Source organism: Solenopsis invicta, chromosome 10 (assembly GCF_016802725.1).
Source record: "Solenopsis invicta isolate M01_SB chromosome 10, UNIL_Sinv_3.0, whole genome shotgun sequence".
Classification (NCBI taxonomy): domain Eukaryota; kingdom Metazoa; phylum Arthropoda; class Insecta; order Hymenoptera; family Formicidae; genus Solenopsis; species Solenopsis invicta.
In genome coordinates this window covers 18,409,493-18,431,632 of record NC_052673.1, presented here as the reverse complement: position 1 = coordinate 18,431,632, position 22,140 = coordinate 18,409,493, and the positions used below count along the sequence as shown (strand labels likewise).

The 22,140-nt window shown below is 34.8% G+C and overlaps 4 protein-coding genes and 2 long non-coding RNA genes across 10 annotated transcripts in view; 2 read left to right on the top strand and 4 right to left on the bottom strand.

Moving 5' to 3' along the window:
- Positions 1 to 886: 886 nt before the first annotated feature.
- LOC105197696 lies at positions 887 to 2,596 on the bottom strand. The gene has a single exon (XM_011164184.3). It carries the CDS (start codon positions 2,413 to 2,415, stop codon positions 1,180 to 1,182), a length of 1,236 nt encoding a protein of 411 aa, XP_011162486.1. The 5' UTR covers positions 2,416 to 2,596; the 3' UTR covers positions 887 to 1,179.
- A 1,124-nt stretch (positions 2,597 to 3,720) lies between these two features.
- On the top strand, positions 3,721 to 16,307 carry LOC105197899 (WD repeat-containing protein 75). 2 transcript variants are annotated; one of them, XM_026131623.2, is made up of 16 exons: positions 3,721 to 4,215; positions 4,325 to 4,526; positions 4,745 to 4,929; positions 5,013 to 5,132; positions 5,369 to 5,556; positions 5,651 to 5,809; positions 5,881 to 6,074; positions 6,166 to 6,350; positions 6,461 to 6,624; positions 6,729 to 6,918; positions 7,027 to 7,205; positions 7,405 to 7,574; positions 7,689 to 7,874; positions 12,674 to 12,792; positions 13,014 to 13,232; positions 15,982 to 16,307. In XM_026131623.2, exons 1-15 carry the CDS (start codon positions 4,049 to 4,051, stop codon positions 13,198 to 13,200), a joined length of 2,595 nt encoding a protein of 864 aa, XP_025987408.2. In that variant the 5' UTR covers positions 3,721 to 4,048; the 3' UTR covers positions 13,201 to 13,232; positions 15,982 to 16,307. The 2 variants fall into 2 exon arrangements, with proteins under 2 accessions (XP_025987408.2, XP_025987407.2); XM_026131622.2 differs by having other exon boundaries at positions 3,723 to 4,215; positions 15,974 to 16,307.
- Positions 5,624 to 9,443, bottom strand: LOC120358805. Its single transcript, XR_005575676.1, has 2 exons — positions 9,356 to 9,443; positions 5,624 to 7,948 (listed from the first exon to the last, which is right to left on the bottom strand). It is a non-coding gene; the product is annotated as an uncharacterized LOC120358805 (long non-coding RNA).
- LOC113003205 lies at positions 9,512 to 10,621 on the bottom strand. The gene is made up of 2 exons (XR_003268313.2): positions 9,695 to 10,621; positions 9,512 to 9,620 (listed from the first exon to the last, which is right to left on the bottom strand). It is a non-coding gene; the product is annotated as an uncharacterized LOC113003205 (long non-coding RNA).
- LOC105197694 lies at positions 13,311 to 15,416 on the bottom strand. Its single transcript, XM_011164182.3, has one exon. It carries the CDS (start codon positions 14,615 to 14,617, stop codon positions 13,382 to 13,384), a length of 1,236 nt encoding a protein of 411 aa, XP_011162484.1. The 5' UTR covers positions 14,618 to 15,416; the 3' UTR covers positions 13,311 to 13,381.
- Positions 16,308 to 19,815: 3,508 nt separating the features above from the next.
- Positions 19,816 to 22,140, top strand: part of LOC105197902 (calcitonin receptor) — a 114,547-nt gene continuing 112,222 nt past the window's right edge. For 3 of the 4 annotated variants that reach the window (XM_026131706.2, XM_039454258.1, XM_026131707.2), the window contains exon 1: positions 20,554 to 21,525. The gene's annotated coding sequence lies outside the window, so the exon portion shown is untranslated. Of the gene's footprint in view, positions 20,418 to 20,553; positions 21,526 to 22,140 lie in introns of those variants that run through there. The other variant, XM_026131704.2, reaches the window with a different exon arrangement.

Below are 22,140 nucleotides of genomic sequence, written 5' to 3'. Positions count from 1 at the left end.
CTGGGACCCTCCCCTTTGAACGATCGAATCAACGAATGCAATTATCTACTATCTCTTTTTCTCTTTAGAAAAATACCTTGTGAGAGAAAGAGATAATAGTCGATTCGTTGAATCGATTGCTCGAGGTCGAAGAGTGCTCCAACTTCATCGAATGATGCAGCCATCCATCCCCTCCACCGACTGATTTTAAAAAGGCTCCATTGACCAAGTGCCTTCTCTGTCATCAAAAGATAAAAATAAAATATTTGAAAGTGTGAATTTAATATATATATTTTTTAAATAAATATATTTATGTAAATTTAAACGCTTTGTGTGCACGCAAGTATCAAAATGCAAATGAAAATGGTCGATAACTCTAATCTTGTGGATACATGTATTAACCTTATCGAACTGGAGAATTCACCTGTGAAGAAAAAAAAGAGGATGAAAGTATGATTGTGAAGAGAAAAGGCAGTGAAAATATAATTGTAAAAAGAAAGGGCAGTAGAAGTTTATTGATCAACGCCCACTCTTTTCTAATGATGGAATGTGAGTCTTATTTTAGTTTTTATATATATTATATATTTTGAGTTCTATTTTATTTTGTTGAGGTTTTAATCAGATTGGTCAATGTAGCAGTTATCAGTGTGTAATCAATAAATATTTTATTTTCAGAATTCTGCACATAGTGTGCAGAAGAATGGGATAAGGATAACATATAGCATGCAAACAAGAGATTTCATACAAGAGTTTGAACCTTTGGATCACAGAATTGCTAGCATAATAGTGCATCCAGATAACACTATCAGTGCATTATTATTGATTGCACTGAAAATGGTGAATTGGATTTCTGGAATTGCCAAAGTGGCATTATTACTAGGAAATTAGTAAGAACTTAAAATATTACTCCATTTGTTAATATTTTTATTTTGAGATATGTTTAACACCACACATAAATTTGTATAGTATATATGTTTTTATTCTTATTGTTGATTGATAATGATTTTAATATTTATTTCTGAAATTTCTACTAATTATAACTTGTTAAAATATTTGTATCTACAATGATTTTTCTCATTTTCAGGGACAGTATTAACGATGCTCAAAATGATACTTCAGTTCTAAGAGAAGTCATAACGAAGCATTACTACCGATGATTTGATTTGCGAATCCACTATATATAAAATACATATTTAATTTTTAAGATGGTTTTGGTAATTGATCCAGTCGTGAAGCGAGTTCGACGAGTTCGATAACAGCTTCGCTGATCCTTCTTCCGTAAATCGGATCTTTCTCCATGTTTGAGAGGACGAATTCGTTTCTGTTCCGAAAATAATACTCAACGTAAGACGCCGGATCGTTTACAACTTGCGCGCCAAGATTTTCGTCCATGAGAACCGTAGGAAAGTAGATTATTGCAGTAATAAGGGCTCCTAATCGTTGTTCCTCCATGCCTTGGATCAGCTCTGACCATGGAGGTATTCGAGTACTAATTTCATGAATGTTCAGGGTCTCGCGTAGCGTCTCGTAATAATGACGCAACATCGCGCTCTCGCAAGTCTGTCGAAAACTTCGATCCGTGCACAGATACAAAAACTGTGCTACATCGTGCGCCAAGGGAGAGTACCTTAAAAGCTGGAAGTCCACTAACAAACACATAGGCGGCACGTCGTTATTGAAGAGAAGATTGTTACCCCAAAGATCTCCATGACTAACTACGTTTGTCTTTGTACGTGACGGTTTCATAGCGTGATACACCTGTTCGCAGGTCGATCGTACCAGGTCAGGATTGTGTCCCAGGTGCTCGGCTACGGCCGCGGCCACACCGATGCCTGATTCAAACCATTCTCGTGTCATTCCTTCGCTAACGAAGGCTGCCTCCACGAAAGCATCGGAATACAGCTGGTTGAGGGATGTGCCAAGGCGAGCTTCCGCCAAGAGGGAGGCGGCGTGCATTCGCGCAAGAGCGCTTAAACCCGCACGCACGAGCGTCTTGTCGAACAGTTTGTTACGAATCGAGTACCCCTTTCCACTCAAGTCCTCGAAGACTATCGAATCATTCTTTACTTTGTAGCACATTGGTGCCCATGGTTCTGCGCGATATCCCTCAGTGAGCAATGGCATTATGACGCTGTAAAATTTTATTTCTTTATAGAAGACACCCTTTTTTATCACGTAGTCGGCTTGATCGGGCACTTGGTAAGGTATGGTCTTGAAAAAAAATGCCAGAGTGACAGTTTCCTTTTTCCTCGTGGCTATTGCATCGAGCCTATAATGAGAGCCGAGAAATCCGAGCTTGCCGTTGGAGTACGGTTGAATAGTGTATTCTATTAGATCGGCGTCATTGCTCAACGCGCGTTTCACTACCTCCTTCGCTTCCTCGAAAGAGAGCAATTTGTAAATATCATAATTCTTGATGACATCGACGGTTTCCATTTCAAGATACTCTTTTATTCGTATAACTGTATCGGACGATTGTATTCTTTTCGTAAACGATACTTTTGGGTAAATGATAGTATCAGGAGAATCTGTTCGTCTTTATATACTCGTCATATATTTGTCGACGATGCATCAAATTTACTATCACCGATCCCGCTGCATATATGTATAGTGTAAGATATTTCCATCAAGATATCTTCTGACAAAATCTTCTATATGACATTTTTAGAGTGATGCAACAAAGTTAAACCTGACGATGTTAAGATTATTTGCTTCTTATATATATATATATATATATATATATATATATATATATATATATATATTCTTATTTGATAGTAGAAATGTTAAGTCTTTGAGAAGAAATTTTGCGAAGTTTGCTCATCACGAGAAACAAACGGCTAATATATTATCTCTAAGAGAATATAACTTGTCATGAAGAGGCTGAAAGCATGTCTGACGGAAGTTGAAATTGTATGTGTTCAAACGTCTATTAAAATAATTTAAATTTTAATATTAATTTTATCGAATACACATAAATGTACCATTTTGTGTTTCAGAGATTCAGAGTATTTCCTTAAGAATATTTTTAGGCTACAGTTAAGAATCTTTATACCTGTAATAAATCTTCGCGTTGTCAACGCTAGCTTGTCCGCCGATAAGACATCAGCAGGAAAACGTCATAGTGTTTGATCAAATTCTATCTTAGATTTATATTGCAACGCTATAAATATCTCTTTTAAATAAATATTTTTTAAATATCTTTTTCAGAAATTCTGAAAAATTTTGAAGAAAATTTTCACCAAGGTGTTTTCTATTCTGTTCATTGTGTCTGAAGTAACAAAAGTATAAAAAATAACGTAAGTGATTAGCCAATGTTCATAGCACGGTTAAAAAAACCAGTTCTCGTCCAATCACGTTGGCGTCAATTTTTTTTTGCAGATACATAGTGTAAAAATGCATTATGGATACACATTTATAAATTCAAGAAAATAATAGTGTAAATTTTTTATATTTATATTTTATATTTAAATAATTTTATTCTTGAAATCTAATTTTTACATCTTACACGACTAATGTATTAAAAACTCTTCTAATTAAGTACTGATTAAAATGACGAAATATAGTATTCTCTTGCTATATTTTGTGTTGAATATCTTACCTTTATCTATTTTTTCTGTTATCTTACTGTCTTTTTTTCTTGACATTCAAATAATTTATAAACGTTTTATTATCTATCTAAAAAATTTTTTTTAATTTTCTTTAATAGTGCCGCTTCTTTTAAATGAGTGGAGAAGAGCAGTACTAGCTCCACTCTTTGACCTGCCTCGAGCGATCGAATCAACGAAGCGACTATCTGCTGTCTCCTTTTCTCTTGAAAGAAATGACTCGAGAGCGACAGAGATAACATAATCGATTCGATCGCTCGATGCTGAAAAGTGAAGCGAGTACTGCAGCCATCTCCCTCCATTCCAACTGGCTAGTTGCAAAAAGGATCATGGACCATGTGCTTCTCTGTCGTTAAAGATAAAAATAAAATATTCAAAAAAAGTGTAGATTGTGTATATATAATTTTTAAATAAATATATTTATGTAAATTTAAGCGCTTTATGTGTACACAAGTATCAAAATGCAAATGAAAGTTGTCAATAACTCTAATCTTAGGGATACATGCGTTAACCTTATCGAATTGGACGATTCCCCTGTGAAGAAAAAACAAAATAATAATTTGATTGTGAAAAGAAAAGGCGGTGGGAGTATAATTGATCAACGGCCATTCTTTTCTAGTGATGGAGAGTGAGTTTTATTTTAGTTTTTATATATATTTTGAATTTTATTTTTTTAAGGTTAATTAGCTTGTCTAATGTAGCAGTTATCAGTGTATAATCAATAATTTTGTTTTCAGAACTCTACACATAGTGTGGAAGAATGTAATAAGAGTATATAGCACGCAAACAGGAGATTTTGTGCGAGAATTTGAATCTCTGGATCACAGAATTGCTGGTGTAACAGTGCATCCAGATAACGCCAGTGTTATTATTGGTTGCACTGAAAATGGTGAATTGAATTTATGGAATTGCCAAAGTGGCATTAACACGAAAAAATTAGTAAGAACTTAAAATTACTTTATTTGTTAACATTTTGAATTTGAGATATCTTTAACACTAACCTATTAAAGTTATATAGTATATACGTTTTAGCTTCTAATTAATGTAATTAGTTTTTTAACTTTTAATTTTTTAATTTGTTAATTCCTCTGCTGTTATTATAATTATTATTTATAGGTATATAAGAATAATATGAATATATATTGGTATTTTTGCAGCAATTAAAATTTCCAGCCAAGATTTTCAGCAAGGCAAAAATTAAAACCTTTCACATTGTGAAATATAGAACTGCTCAGGGAAATGAGATATGTCAAACGTTAATAACTTATTTCTCTGAAGATAAGATATATGTACTTCTATTTGATATAGAAACTGGAGTGTGCATAAAATCAATACATATTTTGTAAAGAACATTTTCTATTCAATTTTATCTGTTAATTACATGAATAATTCATAATTTTTATAATTTATCATGTATTTTTTCAGCACCGAATCACAAGAATATTATATTGATATAATTGGGAATCATGGAGAGAATTTAATAGCACTTTTAAATGATACGGATTTACATATATTAAATCCAGCTAGAAATTTAGTAAATAAAATGTAAGATATTTAAGGATTTTCATATATGTACATATACATATGTATATATGCTAGTATTTAAAATTAATGTGTAACATTTTAATATATACTATATACTATATATATGTGTGCGTGCGTGTGTGCGTGCGTGTGTGTGTGTGTGTGTGTGTGTGTGTGTGTACACACACACACACACATAGTATAGTATATATATATATATATTGTAACATAATTTTAATTTTTTAATCTAAATGTAGACACAAGACTGGTAAAACTGGCAGATTACCTACTTGCATAGCAGGACATCCAGAAGATGAGTGTGTTGCCACAGGAGATTCTACAGGTCGTGTAGTGGTATGGAGAAGTTTATTCCAGAATAGGCCATACACAGCTGTTTTTCACTGGCATACATTACCAGTTACAGAAATAGTGTTTAGCAAATCAGGTAGAGATATCTTTAACATACATTTACAAGATATTGTTCACAAACCAGTAATATAATACATAGGCACTTTATAATACACTTGTTTATTTTACAGGTGGCCATATGTATACAGGTGGTGGTGAATGCGTGTTGGTAAAATGGACTTTAGCAAATCCCCAACATAAGTCATTCCTTCCACGATTACCGGCGCCTATTAAACATCTCACTATTGCACCAGATAATTTATATGTTGCAGTATCCACTTTAGATAATGGTAAAATTTTTTGTTGTAAAGTTTTAAGTTATTAGCACGTTTATGACAACTAATCATTTCAATTGTAACAGGCATTGTTGTTGTAAATCCTCAAAGAAAATTGACATCAGTGATACAAAATTTTACATGGGGTGTTGCTTCATCGTCCAAAGATTTATTTCCTGCAGGGCTTATTGTCGACCCGAGAACAGGTAGTCTCGTTCTAAATAGCCGTACTGGACATGTACAATTTTACAACACTCATACAAAAAATCTATTATACAATGTGAGTAAAACATTTGTTACACATACAGAAGAAAAAAATAATATTAAAAAAATTAGAATAAATAGTAAAACTTTTTTGACATATTTTCCAGATTAATATAACTGCTCAAAATTTTTTGACCCAAGAACGCGATGCAATTATTGTAAATACAGAAGTTACAAAAATAGCTCTGAATCATGATGGTACATGGATGGCAACGGTTGAAGAACGAAATGACAAAGTTTCGTCTATAGAAGTTAGATTAAAATTCTGGCTCTACAATCTGAAGACGCAAATGTAAATATAAGTTTTATTATACTTATTTAGACTAATGCCATATATAATTTATATATAATATTTATTAACATTATAATATATAGTTAGTATATAATTTATTAACATTTTAGATTTGTATTAAATACGTCCATTGAATTACCTCATGAGAATGGAATTAATGCACTACATTTTCAACCAGATACGACATTTGACGATGGAGAATGGTTAGCAGTTACTACTGGAAAAGATAATAAATTTAAATTGTGGAATTTGAGAAAATCTTCTACTATAGAAGGTACATATATTTAATTATATATATTTTGTAATAAAATAGCTTCATTAAAGTTTAGCGAAATATATATTAGCGAAATATTTCATTATTTAATATATTTGTTACAGATAAAGAAACGAAACATTGGTATTGTTATGGAGTAGGAGATTATCGCAATTTACCTGCTACAGATGCAGGTTTTTCAGCAGATGGTTCGTTATTAGCTGTTGGCTTTAATTCTACCTTAACTTTATGGGTGCCTGAAACTTGCGAGTTAAAATCCAGTCTTACACATTCTCAGTATAATCATCCGATAACGTAAGTCAAGAAAAAATATATATAATTAATAAATATATTGTTAATAAATCTCTTCTTAGCTAAATGTGAAAAATGATCGTCAAGCGCATAATTGTAAAATGTTTATAGACTAATAGAATTCGGCAAACACGAGGCCTGTCATCTTGTTGTAATTGTGTCTCAGCAGCACATAACAGTTTGGAATATTTTAACTCTTGCTATAACATGGAGCGTATCTTTGAATGTCGTGAGTCTCACGTGTGATCTAAAATCTACATACATGGCAGCATTTACATCTGATAATTCATGTACGTTATACATTTGTAAATGCCTCTTTATTATTTATTTTATTGCCAAAAGAATTATTAAGAATTTTATTTTAATATATGTTGTAATATATATTTTTTTATATTATATAACAATTTTACATAATATTTGTATTGTTATATTTTTTTATATTTTTTAATCTTATTATATTCTTGATAAAGATTATTTGCTTGCTTTTAGTATACGTGTTTACACCACAAAGTGCAACACTCATTTATAAGAAAGAATGCCTCATCGAAAGTACCAGTTCTATATTAGCAGCTACTTTTGTACCTCATCTGCAGGAAAAACGTAATTCCTTTAGTCAATGGCAACGAAAGTCGCAACTATATTTTTTGGACTCGAATCAGGTATGTTTTACATTAATTATGAATAAATTAATTTACATATCTTTGAGTAACAAATTAATTTGGAATGTAAGTGTATTTATATTTTGTATCTATATATTATTGTATTCTGTTTAGGAATTACTGACCCTGGAGCCAGAATCTGAAGCGAGTGTCTCGTTAGAGATTATTTCAGACAAAGGAACCATGCCATTGACTGCTTTCTCCAACTTTATAGCGGCTCAAACATCTTCGAGTAAGGAGCAGACTGTCGCGCAAGTTCATGAACATCTTGGCATACCAGCGAAAGGAATGATACAAGATGTAGGTAGAATTCTGAATTTCAAAATTTGTTTCACGGAAAGATTCCTTCAAGTCGCATCTTACGTACAAATGTCCTAAAATTAAAAGAAATTTTATTTAAGAGATAAATATATTATTAAAATTAATTCAAGAAATAGTTTTTTAATCTATAATTATTTGTTATGATCTAGTTCAATTATTTGCGACTTTTAGGATTCTTGAAAAATTTTTTATCTATTAATAATACTCTTACACAATTGGTATGCCAATTGATAATATTACTGACAAAAAAGTATTTTTTATTGTTGAATAATATAATTTCATTATATTTGAGATCAAATTTACATTAAGTAAACAAACAGAGACAATTTGCAAAATAAATAAAAGTTTACTAATCTAAAGTAAATGTAAAAAAAATTAATATAAAATAACAAATGCATTATACATGTTCTATAATATAAAGATAATGTAAAAAGTCATTTCAATATGTCGTTTTGAATATTAAAAAATTCAGAATCAATAAAATCACGAAAATAAAATTCTGTGTTGAAAAATTCGTATACAGGTAAAAAGATAAAGATTTACCAATAAAAATAAAATAATATGGAATACAATATTTTTTTTATCATGATTGTTAATTGTACTTAATGCAGATTTTTTCATTAGAATTCTAAATAATTTTTACTTTTCAACATAAATGCTTTTATGGAGATGTCTATAATTTAAACTAATTTAAATGAATTTAACTTATTCAGTTTAACGACTTGAAATGGTATGTTTTGCATGATTGGACGACGAAATTTGCCATAAGGCATCGCGGTTGCCAATCGTGGATCGTATTGAATATCCATTTGTCAGTGTCTTCTTCCTAAGCGATAATTTCGACAGCGACGAACAAAATCGAACTTTCTATAGCGGAGACAATGCCATTGCGGAATCTGCCTCATGTTCTCGATCGCCTGCAAATTATATAGCTTAAACAGAATTATTAGGATTATTGAATAAAAGATTGCAAAATTACCAGCACAAAAAATTAGTAAAAAGTACGGAAAGGAAAGAAAAAATTTCCATAATGACGAGACTGCATTAATCAGGTAGAGTGGCTACTGAAAAGATTAAAAGATTGAAATCTTGACGAAAAGTCTTCCTGTTTACAAGATCACGCACCAACTACAGCTCAAAGTGGTTGGATACATCATTGCACTCTCTCGGACAAATAAAGATTGGTTTAACGAGGAACGTTCAATGACCAACGTCCACTCGTACTTTCGACATTACCATATACCTCCCACGTGCTTACAATGGAGAAAAATATGAGTCGCATTTATTATAATTGACACTCAGCAAAAGAAAAGGGAATTTTATGCTTGTGCGTGTTTCGTACCAATGAAATCGCGGTGTTCCAAAATTGGTAAATCTCACAATTTCTAATTACATTATTTTCATTATTGGTATCAACTCCGTTTAATAACGATTATGATATCGCATACAAAGACACTTACTGCTTCACTATTACTGGCGGGATATCCGAGAACAATTACTGCGAGTAGTAGCGTTGTAAACAGGCACGACACCAATTTTAATGCGGTCAACTTCATTCTCGAAACCGGCTCTTTTTCCGGCGAGATACCCAAGAAAGTCTTGATATTTTTTTTTTTTTTTTTTTCAAATCTTTTTCTCAGTTTTTTCCAGCCCACTTCATCTTCTCGATCAACGATTAGAATCAAATCTCTCTTCGAGCTCTTCCCTCCCCTGAACAATTTCTTCCTTCAATGCAAAAAATGCGAATTAATCCATGTCTGCATCAAAATTTCCTACAGAACTATGTCAAGTGGTTTTACCCAGTCTTTATCAACGCGAATGATTGTGCGATGGGGTCGACGAACCGACACGATCTAAGGCGATACAACTTGAGGATGAAAAAATATTTAGTAATCTACGAGAACCGGCAGACGCAGAAATCCTTCACGTATGTTTCAACGCTTCGCGAACGACTGGCTTTCAGCAGAAGTCTCGCCCATGATTTAATATAGAGACTCCCACCCTCTCACGGCGTTCTAGTTGTCCCTTTAGGACGGCTGGACAACAGGCAAACTTCGCTGGAAATCCTGTGCCTCTCTCACGTCACTATCGTCTATCGCTTCGACACTGTAGCATCTATTCATATGCATTCTTATGTGCATATATATATTTTTTTTTTTACTTTATTTTGACGGCGTTATCAGTCGTCTTGTCTTTTCTTCGTGTGGGCGGAAAGTTGGCCTGGCAAATTGAACAGAGCGAGGTAGAGTTGTATTGGAAAAAGCAGATAAGGGCAAATGTAACGCGCATCGTATTCGCGTATCGAATAATTAATTCGTGCCGTGTCGAAAATAAACTTGAGAAATATCTCGTCGAGGAATTTATCGAAAGTAGTTGCGCGAGACGTAATGTGTTTTGTCGCTATCAGAAACGAACACTATGTTAAAAGTAGCTCGTTTGTCGCTATTCATTCCCGGTAAATGCATACAGAATGTCTTTCCATTTTGATTTCAAGTGCACGTCCTTGAAATATGACTGACCTTGAGTAAGGGATCATTGAACCCGTTACGATGTGCCTTATAATGCACAAAGGATGTTTTATATCAGTTGAAGCATTTTATTTAAGATATTGGGGTAATACTTTGTAACAAAATTAGTACAAACGAGATAAAGTATTTGTTAAATAATTAACACACTATTATAATTTTGTATCTTTATATTCAAAGATAAAATTTTAAATATCTTTATAAGTTTAGTCAGATCCGTTTCAAATTATTTTTTAATAATCTAAAACGATGTGGCATCAATCTCAATGTGTATCATATTGTACGAAAATATATTACTAAGAAAAATGAAATATAATATTGAAACAATCAACATGACGCAATCTGAACAACACTAATTTTGTTACAAAATGCTACTTTGCATTCAAGCGCAATATTTAAAAACATGATAAAGCTCGCTTAATTTTTAAAGTATTTTACTTCATCGACTATAATAGGATATTCTGTATGATGCGAAAATAGCGAACGACGCTGCTGTAGAATTGTCTGGGATTGCTTGCAAATGTAAAACCAGGCCAGCAGGAACAAAGTCTTATCTTCTTGGCCAACCGTCTCGATTGTTGCCATTGATACCTGCTAATAAAATGTCATACCGGTACAGAGGGCAAAGTTTAGATTAATCTGTCTCATTGACATGCCATTGTCAACATTTTGTAATTTTATTACAATTACCTTTAATTAACTCTAGTCTCTCTAACTTCTTTAAAAGAATTAAAATTTATTGATGTTTTGTTTGTTGCTGTGTCTTACGATATTTATTCAATGTTTATACAAGGTGTTTCATTTTAAGTGACATAATCGATTCTTTTGAAGATAAGGCATTTTCGGGAAAAATGTTTTAGACAAAAGTTGTACGGTTTAGAGGACAAAATTAATTTAAAAAATTAGTGTTTCAAGGTTGTATGGTACGAAGGTTATCATTATTTTATAATAACTAGAAGAATAAGTAAAAGAATCCTATTATATAAAATAAAAAAATTATATAATTACATTTTGAAAATGTAATAACTTCAAAAAATTTATACTTTTGGAAAATTAATTTTACCATTATTTGTTTCCCTCCAAATTATATAATTTTATCTACGAAACGTGTATTCCAAAAACGTCTTGTTTTTAGAGTAAACGACTGTATCACTTAATAAAACATCTTATATCTATTTGCTTTATAGACATGTACTTAATTTTTTTTATTCTATTTATATTCTTAGCATTCACTGATAATGATTTTAATATTTATTACAGAAACATTTACTAATTATAGTTTGTTAAAATATTTTTGCATTAAATGGACCGAAAGGCTGGGTTTTTCTCCTTTGCTAAAAATAGCATTTTTGCATCGAAAATAGACTAGGATATCTTGTTTTCCGCGTTTTTGTACATTATGCGTAAGCATGTAACTAAGTACTTCATTTGATGACAGTGACGAAACGTCGCGAACGTCAGACTTCACACTTGGTAATTGTCTTGATTATAATGATAATAAACTACATTCTCTGACCATCTCGGCCGTTTTTTGTACGAACAATTTCCCGGATATTGTCGTCATGATTCTCTGAAATACATCGAAATTATTATTAACAATCATGTCATCCTAAAAGTGAGAAATGCGGAAATAGAACATAAACATGATCTAAATGCATTATATTGTTAACAATATAATTGTTACCACTTATAAGAGATGAAATAAGAGATTGTGCCTTGAAGTGTGTATATATATACACACACATACTTCAAGTTAAACGCTGCGTAATTTTGCAAATCATGTATTTATTTATTTATTTGAAAAAGAAGCTGCTAACAACAGTTGTAAACTTGCAATTCAACAAGTAGATATTTGTCGACGAAATTAAAGTGTATTTAAAATTTTTGATTATATATTGCGAATATATATATTACGCGTTCGTCACGTAAAGTTTACACGTTGCGGAGAATATTCGTGTGTGGGTTGCAATAGACGAATCAACCTAGATCTGAAGTAGAAGATTGCAGGAATTGCACAAATTTCACTTGAAGGTGTTGCTGTATGTTAGCTTTAAAACTAATTAGTCAGTCGTCTGACTAAGCGATTGTCACAAGTGCCGCGTACATGGCAAACATACTTTTGTACCTATCGCGAGGTCAATGCGATTCCATTACTGTCTACGTTTGTACGCAATATTTTTTCAACGGATGATTCCGCGGAATGTATTCGCTTATAGTCGCGAACTAATGCTAATCATAATTCTTGTTTTTCAGTTACTTAGAATTTCCTCTCACACTTTGCCACCGATGAGACTATTGTGCTTGTCATTCATTACGTCGCTGATGGGACAACAATTCTTAAGGAATAATTCCAGAAATGCCGAAAACCTTAAGTATACGGAATTTACTTTATATTTTATATTTGTTAAAATTATTACACTTTAACATTCCTTTATGCGAACAACGTATATTGGTGATTTACTTGCTTTATTTTTATTTTACTTCATTTTTTTATATGTTTAATATCCATTGAGAATGATTTTAATATCTATTTTTGAGACTTGTCATTATAGATTGTTAAAATATTCGCACTAATGAGTTTTGTCCTTTTCAGAGACAGCGATAACGATGCTCAAGATGATGCTTCAGTTCTAAGCGATAACGAGGCATTACCACCGACGAAACCTGCGGTCACGCCGACGAACGAGAAAGAGGATATAAACGAGGATGCAAACGTAGAACTTATCAATCATGATTGGTTTTTCCTATCCACTATATTTCCTGATCAAGATAATGCTTGATTCGTGTAAAAATTATCATGCGAACTACGATGGTAAGATTGATAAAATAAGCAATTTAGTGAACGCATGTTCCATTACATACTGAAATATGTAAGAGATGCACAGAATGCTTTAATGAAACTTTAATAAAATATTTAATTTAAATATGAATCAATTATATGTAAAATACATATATAATTTTTTAAGATGGTTTTGGTAATTGGTCCAGTCGCGAAGCGAGCTCAGCGAGTTCGATGACAGCTTCGTTGATCCTTCTTCCGTAAGCCGGATCTTTCTCCATGCATGAGAGAACGAACTCGTTTTTATTCCGAAAATAATGTTCGACATAAGACGCCGGGTCGCTTACAATCTGCGCACTTTGAGTCTCGTCCATTAGAATCGTAGGAAAGTTGAGTAACGCGGTGATAAGGGCACCTAAACGTTGTTCCTCCATGCCTTGGATTAGCTCTGACCATGGGGGTATTTGCGTGCGAGTTTCGTGAATGTTTAGAGTCTCGCGTAGCGTATCATAATAATGACGTAACATCGCGTTCTCCCAAGTCTCTCGGAAACTTCTGTCCGTGCACATGTACAAAAACTGTGCTACATCATGCGCCAACGGAGAATACCTTAACAGTTGGAAGTCTACCAACATGCATTTAGGTGGTATGTCGTTATTGAAGAGAAGATTGTTGCTCCAGGGATCTCCGTGACTAATCACGTTCGTTTTTGTACGTGAAGGTTTTATAACGTGATACACCTGCTCGCAGGTCGATCTTATCAGGTCAGGATCGTACCCCAATCGCTCGGCTACGGCCGCGGCTACGTTGACGCCTGATTCGAACCATTCTCGTATCAATCCATCGTGAAGGAAGGCTGTCTCCACGAAAACTTCAGGATACAGTTGGTTAAAGGATGTGCCGAGGCGAGTTTCCGCCAGTAGGGAGGCGGCATGTAATCGCGCGAAAGCGCTTAAACCCGCACACACGAGCGTCTTATCGAATAGTTTGCCTCGCATCGAATAGCCCTTTCCACTCAATTCCTCAAAGACTATCGAATCGCTCTTCACTTTGTAGCACATTGGTGCCCACGGTTCTCCACGATATCCCTCACGAAGCAAAGGCATTATGACGTTGTAAAATTTTGTCTCTTTATGGAAGACACCTCTCATTATCACGTAGTCTGCTTGATCGGGCACTTGGTAAGGTATGGTCTTGAGAAAAAATGGGAGAGTGACAGTTTCCTTTTTCCTCGTGGCTATTATATCGAGCCGATAATGAGAGCCGAGAAATCCGAGCTTGCCGTCGGAGTATGGTCGAATAGCGTATTCTATCAGATCGGCGTCATTGTTCAAGGCGCGTTTCACCACCTCCTTTGCTTCCTCGAAAGAGAGCAATTTGTAAATGTCATTATTCTTGGTGGCATCGACGGTTTCCATTATAAGATGCTCGTCAGTTCAAGATGCTTCTTTACTCGTATAACTGTATCGGACGATCGTATTCTTTCCGTAAATGATACTTTTGGGTGAATGATTGTATCAAGACAATCTATTGGTCTTTATATACTCGTCATATATGTGTCGACGATGCATCATATTTACTATCAACCGATCCTCCTGCATATATAACGTAATATATTTTACGATATCTTGATTATACGTAGTATAATCAAGATATCTTCCGACAAAAGCTTTCATATGACATTTCCAAAGTGATGCAACAAAGTTAAACCTGACGATGTACACTAAAACCACTTGCTTCTTTTATACCGATATTCTTATTTGGTACTAGAATTATTGTTGAATCTTTAAGAAGAAACTTTGAGAAGTTTGTTCATTACGACGGACAAACGGCCAATGTATCATCTCTAAGAGAATATAGCTTGCCATAGAGAGGCTGAAAGCACTTCCGACAGAAGCTGAAATTGTATACGCGTACAAACGTTCATTAAAGTCATTCAAGTTTTAATATTAATTTTATCGAACACATTCATAAATCTACAATTTTGAGTTTCAAAGATTCAGAGTTATTTCCACAGGAATATTTTTAGGCTACAGTTAAGATCCTTTATACCTGTAATAAATCTTTGCGTTGTCAACGCTGGTTTGCCCGCCGATAAGACATCAACATGAACATGTCATAGTGTTTGATCAAAATCTGTCATAGATTTATATTGCAATGCTGTAAATATCTGCCATTGTGAAATGCAGGCTTGCAAAATCCAAAATCATATTTTATCTTTGCTTTCGATATTCTTTATTTTGCTTTGGGAATTGTTGAGTATAATAATAGAAGATGATAAATAACATTATAATAATCATATTGTATCTTGACTAAAATTTTACATGAGTTTTTGAATTTAATTAAGGAAATTGTGACATAAATTAATGTATAAAAATATGAGTATAAATATGAGTTATGGGTCACTGCACTAATCATTGAACATCAATAAATGACTATTTAAGAAAAATATTGAAATAATAAGATTTAAAATTTAAAGAAATGCAAATTAATTAATATTTTTTAAAATTAATTTTTATAGATTTAATTAAAAAATATCACATTTTACTCAAAAATATATATTGAGTTATTTTTATTTATTCATTGATTCAATTTCTTAGTCAATTTCTCATTTGTTTATTAATTGGTTCAGTTTCTCTATCATTAGTTACAGTTAAATACAGAGTTGTAAATGTTTCAATTAATTCTTTTTATCTTCGACACAAAACTAAAAAAAGACTTATTGAAACCCTCATTTATTTTACAGCGATGAATTGTATTTAATTGGCTTTAAGTATTTCAGGAACAAAGCGACGATTAATTAGCGACGAGAGCCTTGGTTCATTCGTGATGATGTTGATGACAAGATTGTTCTACGGTGTCGTTGGCAAAAAAAACGCGGAACTCCTCCTTGACCTGTATACAGCGAATTCGTCGTCAGGCAATATCCCACGCATGTCTCTCAAGCAGCAGCTGTCATTCAACATTGCTTTACACACACTCTCGTGCGAATGTCTCATTTTCATCTATATGAAATAGTGAAATGCGAAAAGATTGATCGAGACTCTTAGTTTTTAAGTTAAAAATTGTTAACGACGCAAAATTAAACTGGAGTTTTTGTAATTGCCATCCTATGAAGTTTCCTTTTTCAATCTGTTATTTCTTATTTTCCGAAAATTTAAAAGTTTTGAAAAGATTGAATTAATTTTGAAATTTAAATGATTATAATTGATTATCGATATTTTTATATCAATTTATCTTGAACGATGCTGCATTTATGATTACCAATGAAGTGGCTATGATTTTTGGCGTGTAATATTTTTTATTTTGTGACAGAATATATATGTATATATATATATATATATATATATATATATTCTATAAAATTGTTACGTAATACACCTAAGCTCTGACATTAATTCCAAATTATTACGTACTAAAATGGAGCATATATTGCATTTACTACATTAACAGATTTTTCTTATTAAAAAAAATAAATTTAAGCAAATAAAAGCTGAATTCTTATCAAATATTTTTAAATCTCTTAGAGACCTCTTGTTGCAAACGCACGTATTTGAATGATTAAAATCAATCACAATTCTTACCCGGTTGAAATGTCGGCAGTCGGTTACATTGTAAACAGTCGAAAGCTACCTAAATTATCGTCAGCGAGCACATAGCGTATGCATTCACATTTGCGATCGATCGTGTATGAATAACGAGTTAACTATTATAACAGGAAATTTTATTCAAGATGTGACAATTTCTACAATTTTATTTAATTGATTCATGTTACTCATCAACAGAGAATATTTGTTCACGTGCACCTCAATGTAATCTTATCTTTGTGTACATACCGAATGAAGTATTAGAATAATTCCGAATATGTAATAAAAATTTCAGAAAAAATGAAAAACTACAACTGCACGTGAGTAAAGATTATCTTTGAGTTATTATCTGTTTATATTATTCGAATATGAATGTATGATCAAGTGCGATCAACATATGGCGTATATTTTAGCTGGTAAAGTGGCAAGCAATTTTGAGGCTCGTTTTGTTTTGACTCAGAGATTCGTTCAAGTGATATGCAAGAAAAACATACCGTCCGGATAAATTTTTAACAGTGTGATGAAATTATTGTTGAATTAAATTATTATTAAATTTGACGGTATTTAATGCCATCTCCCAAATCTGAAAAGGATTTACTCCAATGATTGCAAAAGCTCCAGTTTAATTTTAGGTCGCTGGGTCAAAAGCGAAATTGAAATATTAGATGGAAATTTTTGCGCACTTATTTTACGCCTATATTTATACAAAAAATGTTTGATCCCGCAGTTTTATAATTTTTCGTAAATTTGCTTATTGTTCCGCAAGGTTGATGATTGTCGCGGCGTTTCCGCTTCAAGTCATGACAAAAATTACGCCGAGAACGTTGCCGCGCAATTGTTTCGCATTTTGCAGTAAATTGGTTTGAAACAATTTAGGAGCGTGATTTCTGAAAATCGCCTCGAGATATCGCGAGCTTTAATGGCCCGAGTATAAAAAGTTCAAGAAAATGTGGCTAGGAAAAACAAAGCTTTAATGTACCTTCAAGTTCTTTCTCTTATGTAACTATACATTATGGTGTTTCTTTTGGATAAATTTTATTTGCTTTCTTTTCTCTCCTGCGGTTATAAAGCGCGAGAATACACGCAATGTCTGAAAAAGATGGTGTCCTCGAGCGAAACGGACCGCATGGTAAAACACGAATTCTATCTGGCGATGTAATCTTGAAAAAATATTTAATTTATATCTGATGAAATGAACGCTGCTAAAAAAGAAAGCCGCTATATAGGGATAACAAAACGTAACGTCGCCATGTGATGTCAGTCGCCGGAAAATTCTCCGTGAGGAGATTTCATCACTTTCCCGTATACGGGAGCCAATTTGCTGCACTTTGAATATTAGTTCACACAACCGTGCGATACCGATGATTCTATAAACCCGCTAAACTTGCGAGGGGGAATTCGAGCTTAGCGAGGTACTTCGCGAAACTTTAATTATCGCCGGAAGACATTCGAAGTGACTGACGCGTTTCGCCAAGTGTGTTTGGAGTAATTGCGTTACCGCGATCTAGAGGTCCCGATATATTTGCATTTTAGTTTCTGCGTAATAAATTTGTGCGTGAGCAACACTTTTTCGAAACGTGCTCTGTCATTGATAACAACGATTTACCTAAACAGATAATCTCCATAAGCAAATTGTACACTGTGACAAAAATTTTTGTGATTCAAGTAAATATGTTATTAGGACTATTCAAGCAAATTATTTACTTCACACAAATAAATATTACTTCAAAGAAATAATATTTTCTACAAACGAGTGATATTTATTTATGTAAAGTAAATAATTTGCTTGAATGGTCCTAATAACATATTTACTTGAACTACAAAAATTTTTTTCACAGTGTAGAAACAATAGTGGCATTATAAATTGATGAAAATATTTTAAAGATTGTGCTAATTGTAAGATAATTTGCCATAAGCAGGCAATTTTGTCAGAATAACATTTGTAAATAATATTTTATAAAAATCACACAAATTCAATTTGAGGTTTAAATATTGGATAATTATTTGATTCTTTATAGAGATGTGTAAACTGTTCGAATTCGAATCGAATCGAATTGGTAAGATTTATTTTGGATTTGAATCCGAATTATTTAAAATTTTGCGAATTATGATGTTTAAATGTGAATCACATGTAAATTGACAATTTTATATAATTATATTTAAAATAACTTTATATTATATGAGCAATATTATTTTTCTTACTTAAAAATCTTTTTTTATATAACTATATTATTTTTTATTATCTATATTAAAATTCTTCTCAACAATAATGTTAATTAAGATATGTTACAACGATTTGATTCGATTTGAATCTGATAAAATTTTGTTGATTTAGTTCGATTTAATTAGATTCGACGTCAAAAGAACTTTGATTTGCACATCTCTGATTCGTTATTTAAAATGTTGCCATAAAATGCGTAAGTTTTACCGGGAAAGTTTTGCTGTCATTTGTTAAAATTAGGATTGTTTACACGTAAAATATAAATGATCTAATCTACATTACATAGGTGCAAGATAAACCACGTATTATGCATCATTTATGTAAATCCATGCTGCAATAATCCATGGATCATAAAGGATTTAGATTTTATCAGAAATGAAAATTATATATTGCATTATTTTCATTTTAATATATAATTTTTATTTTATTAATATATATTAAAGTCAGATATATTAACAATCTTAATTAACAATTTTTCCTGTATTGTGCTATTTAATTCATAATAATCCACATTGTATTGTCTACATGAAAAAGAATCCTGTAAACATAAATGTTACATGAATATTTCGTGTATACGTAATCATAAAATGTACCCAGTACAATCTTGATTAAAATATCTCGATACGATCTGACCGTTAGAATTTACGCGTTTCTCCATTGCAACATATAACTCTGGAATAGCGAAGCTTCTGCGATGCTAGATATCGAAAGGAGCTTGCGGGGACCAACCCACTTGGGGCTGTTTTGCCCTGTCGATGACGATGGTGAGGGCGGCGTCGTCGTCGACACCGGCGGGGACTATTCATTGCCGCCAGTTTCTCGGCGGTGGCGGCGCGCGCACTTCGAGTCACGTTTGGTTCGCGACCGCTCGAGAAGGAGTTTAGTAGCAGCTGCGCGTCCGCGTGCCACGCGAACTCATTGCGAGTGCATCGCGTTGTTCCGGTCTGTCGATCGTGTCGGTTGTGGACAGTCGCCTGGTAAAATTATACGCAGTTTCCGAACACGCGTGAAAAGGGAAACGATGAAGAGGAAGGCTGGCGGACGCGACGACGACGACGACGCGCGGACGAATTGGCGCGCGCCGTCTGAAGTCTGAACTTTGCCGCGAGTCGCCGCGGGAGACTCGCGCGAGTACAATCGCGAGAGTGCGAGAGGGCGAGGTGTAACGTAAGCGCGCGCGCGCTTGCGCGCGAGCGTGCACGCACCCGCGAGTGAGCGCGTGCGGTATCGTCGATCGCGAGGACACGCGCGAGATAACGGACTTTCCGTCGTCGGCGTCGAGCCGGAAAGGCATAGCGGAAGAGCGAAGGACGACACCACTATCACCACGTGTCCGCGCCACGACACAATTTACATTCCGTCGTTATCGCGCGGGACGGCGAAAAGTTCCTCCGAGCGGAAGGACTCAAGGTACGAAGGCTCGAACCTCTCGTGTAATGATTTTGCCTTTTTTCTCTCGGGGGGGAAAGGCTCCAGCGGGACGGAAAGCCCTTTAATCATTCGTCGAGGCGATCCTTCTTCTTCTTTTTTTTTTTTTTTTTTTTAGAAGGGTAAAAGGTGCCTCGCGCGAGAAACGACGGTGGTGGTTTTGCACAGCATCGTAGGTCGGTCGTGGTGTAAAAAGTCTGTCGGACCGTCTCCCACGGTTTTTCTCGGCGCGAAATAATTGCGTTAACTCACCCCGACGAGTCTCACCTTCGATTTGTGTCCCCTTTATCATTTATATTTACGCGACGCGGCTTTGACACTCGCTCCCTCCCCGTCCTTGCGCAGAGCTTTTTTTTCTAATCGTTTCTAACGACGTCGGATTTGTAGAGTTGGTAACAGAGTTGGTAACAGTACCTTCGCCGCGAGAAGCGCGGCAACTTCACGGCATTCTCGTCGCGCTTAAAAGTCACGCAAAGTTTCAGCAGAAATTAACATTCGTTCGAGTGTGCGCCCTGGTCTCACACGGATAGGAAAGTACATACGTAAAGTATGTCGCCTACAATCGCCGGGCGATCGATCCCCGCGAGAGAAATTCGAGAAATTAAATCCGCAGGACGCGGATCTCGAGCGCGCGCTGCGCTGACTAATTAGCACGGACGATTGAAGGTTAGGGAGGCAAGGAGACCTCCGGGGCTCCGGTGTCTCTCGCGACGGAATAATTGAAATCCCGGGAGGCGTCTCGCGGGGCTCGCAGGTGTCGCGGCAATTCCCGTCGCCGAGAGTTCAACGCGGCTTTTGCCCCCGACGGAACCGATGATCAAAGTGCGGTAAATCGCGGGATCGATCGACGCGCGGGACCCGGGGAACGCGCGATCGAACGCGATTAGCACGCGACGACGAGGGCTTTGCCCCACCGAGGGCGACACCCGATCGCGTTGGACAATCTCGGTGCATTCGGACAGCGATAACGGACACACGTCCCGGACGTGGTCATCGCCGACCGCAGAGAGAGAGGGAGGGAGAGAGACGAACGGCTAGCAATCGGACGCGGATCGCGCGTAGGACTGCCTATAAGCCACGTACGTCCCTGGTGAGTATGTGTCCTTGCGTGGATGAAATTATTCAAATGGTGCTCGCCGTGCAATTACCGTGCGAATACGCGTGCTGCAACGCTGCGTGAGCGCGTCACTCGCGTATAGGATTTGTGCGATTCCCTGAAGTCGAACTCTCCGAAGCCGATTTATTTACAGCTCCCTGCCAGATTGCGCACAAGCTAATTGATTTCGATGATTTAGAGCGAAATGGTGTTCGAAATCAAATGGCCTAGATCCTTGAAGAGGGTTTGCGTCTGTTTGCGCGAATAGTAAGACCATCGAGATTCGCTTGATTTCCGCACGCGCTTTTAAGAGAACCTTAATAATTCTTTCGACTCAGAGCCAGATGGCTGAACACTCTTCAAGTACCTGTGTTTGCGAAAACTTACGACGAATGGGGATCCGTCGAACCCCAATGCGCCACGAGAGCTTTAATAAATTCTTTTCAGATTCAAATGGCTGAACGCTCTTTCGAGGATAGGCTTGTAGAAGTTTGTACTAAATTAGCTTGTAAAAAGTGCCCTCCCAGTTTTCGATAATTATTACGTGGGCGTGTAAAAATTTAATTAAAATCTTCACGGTTTAAAAGAATTATATTTTTACTTCTTTTA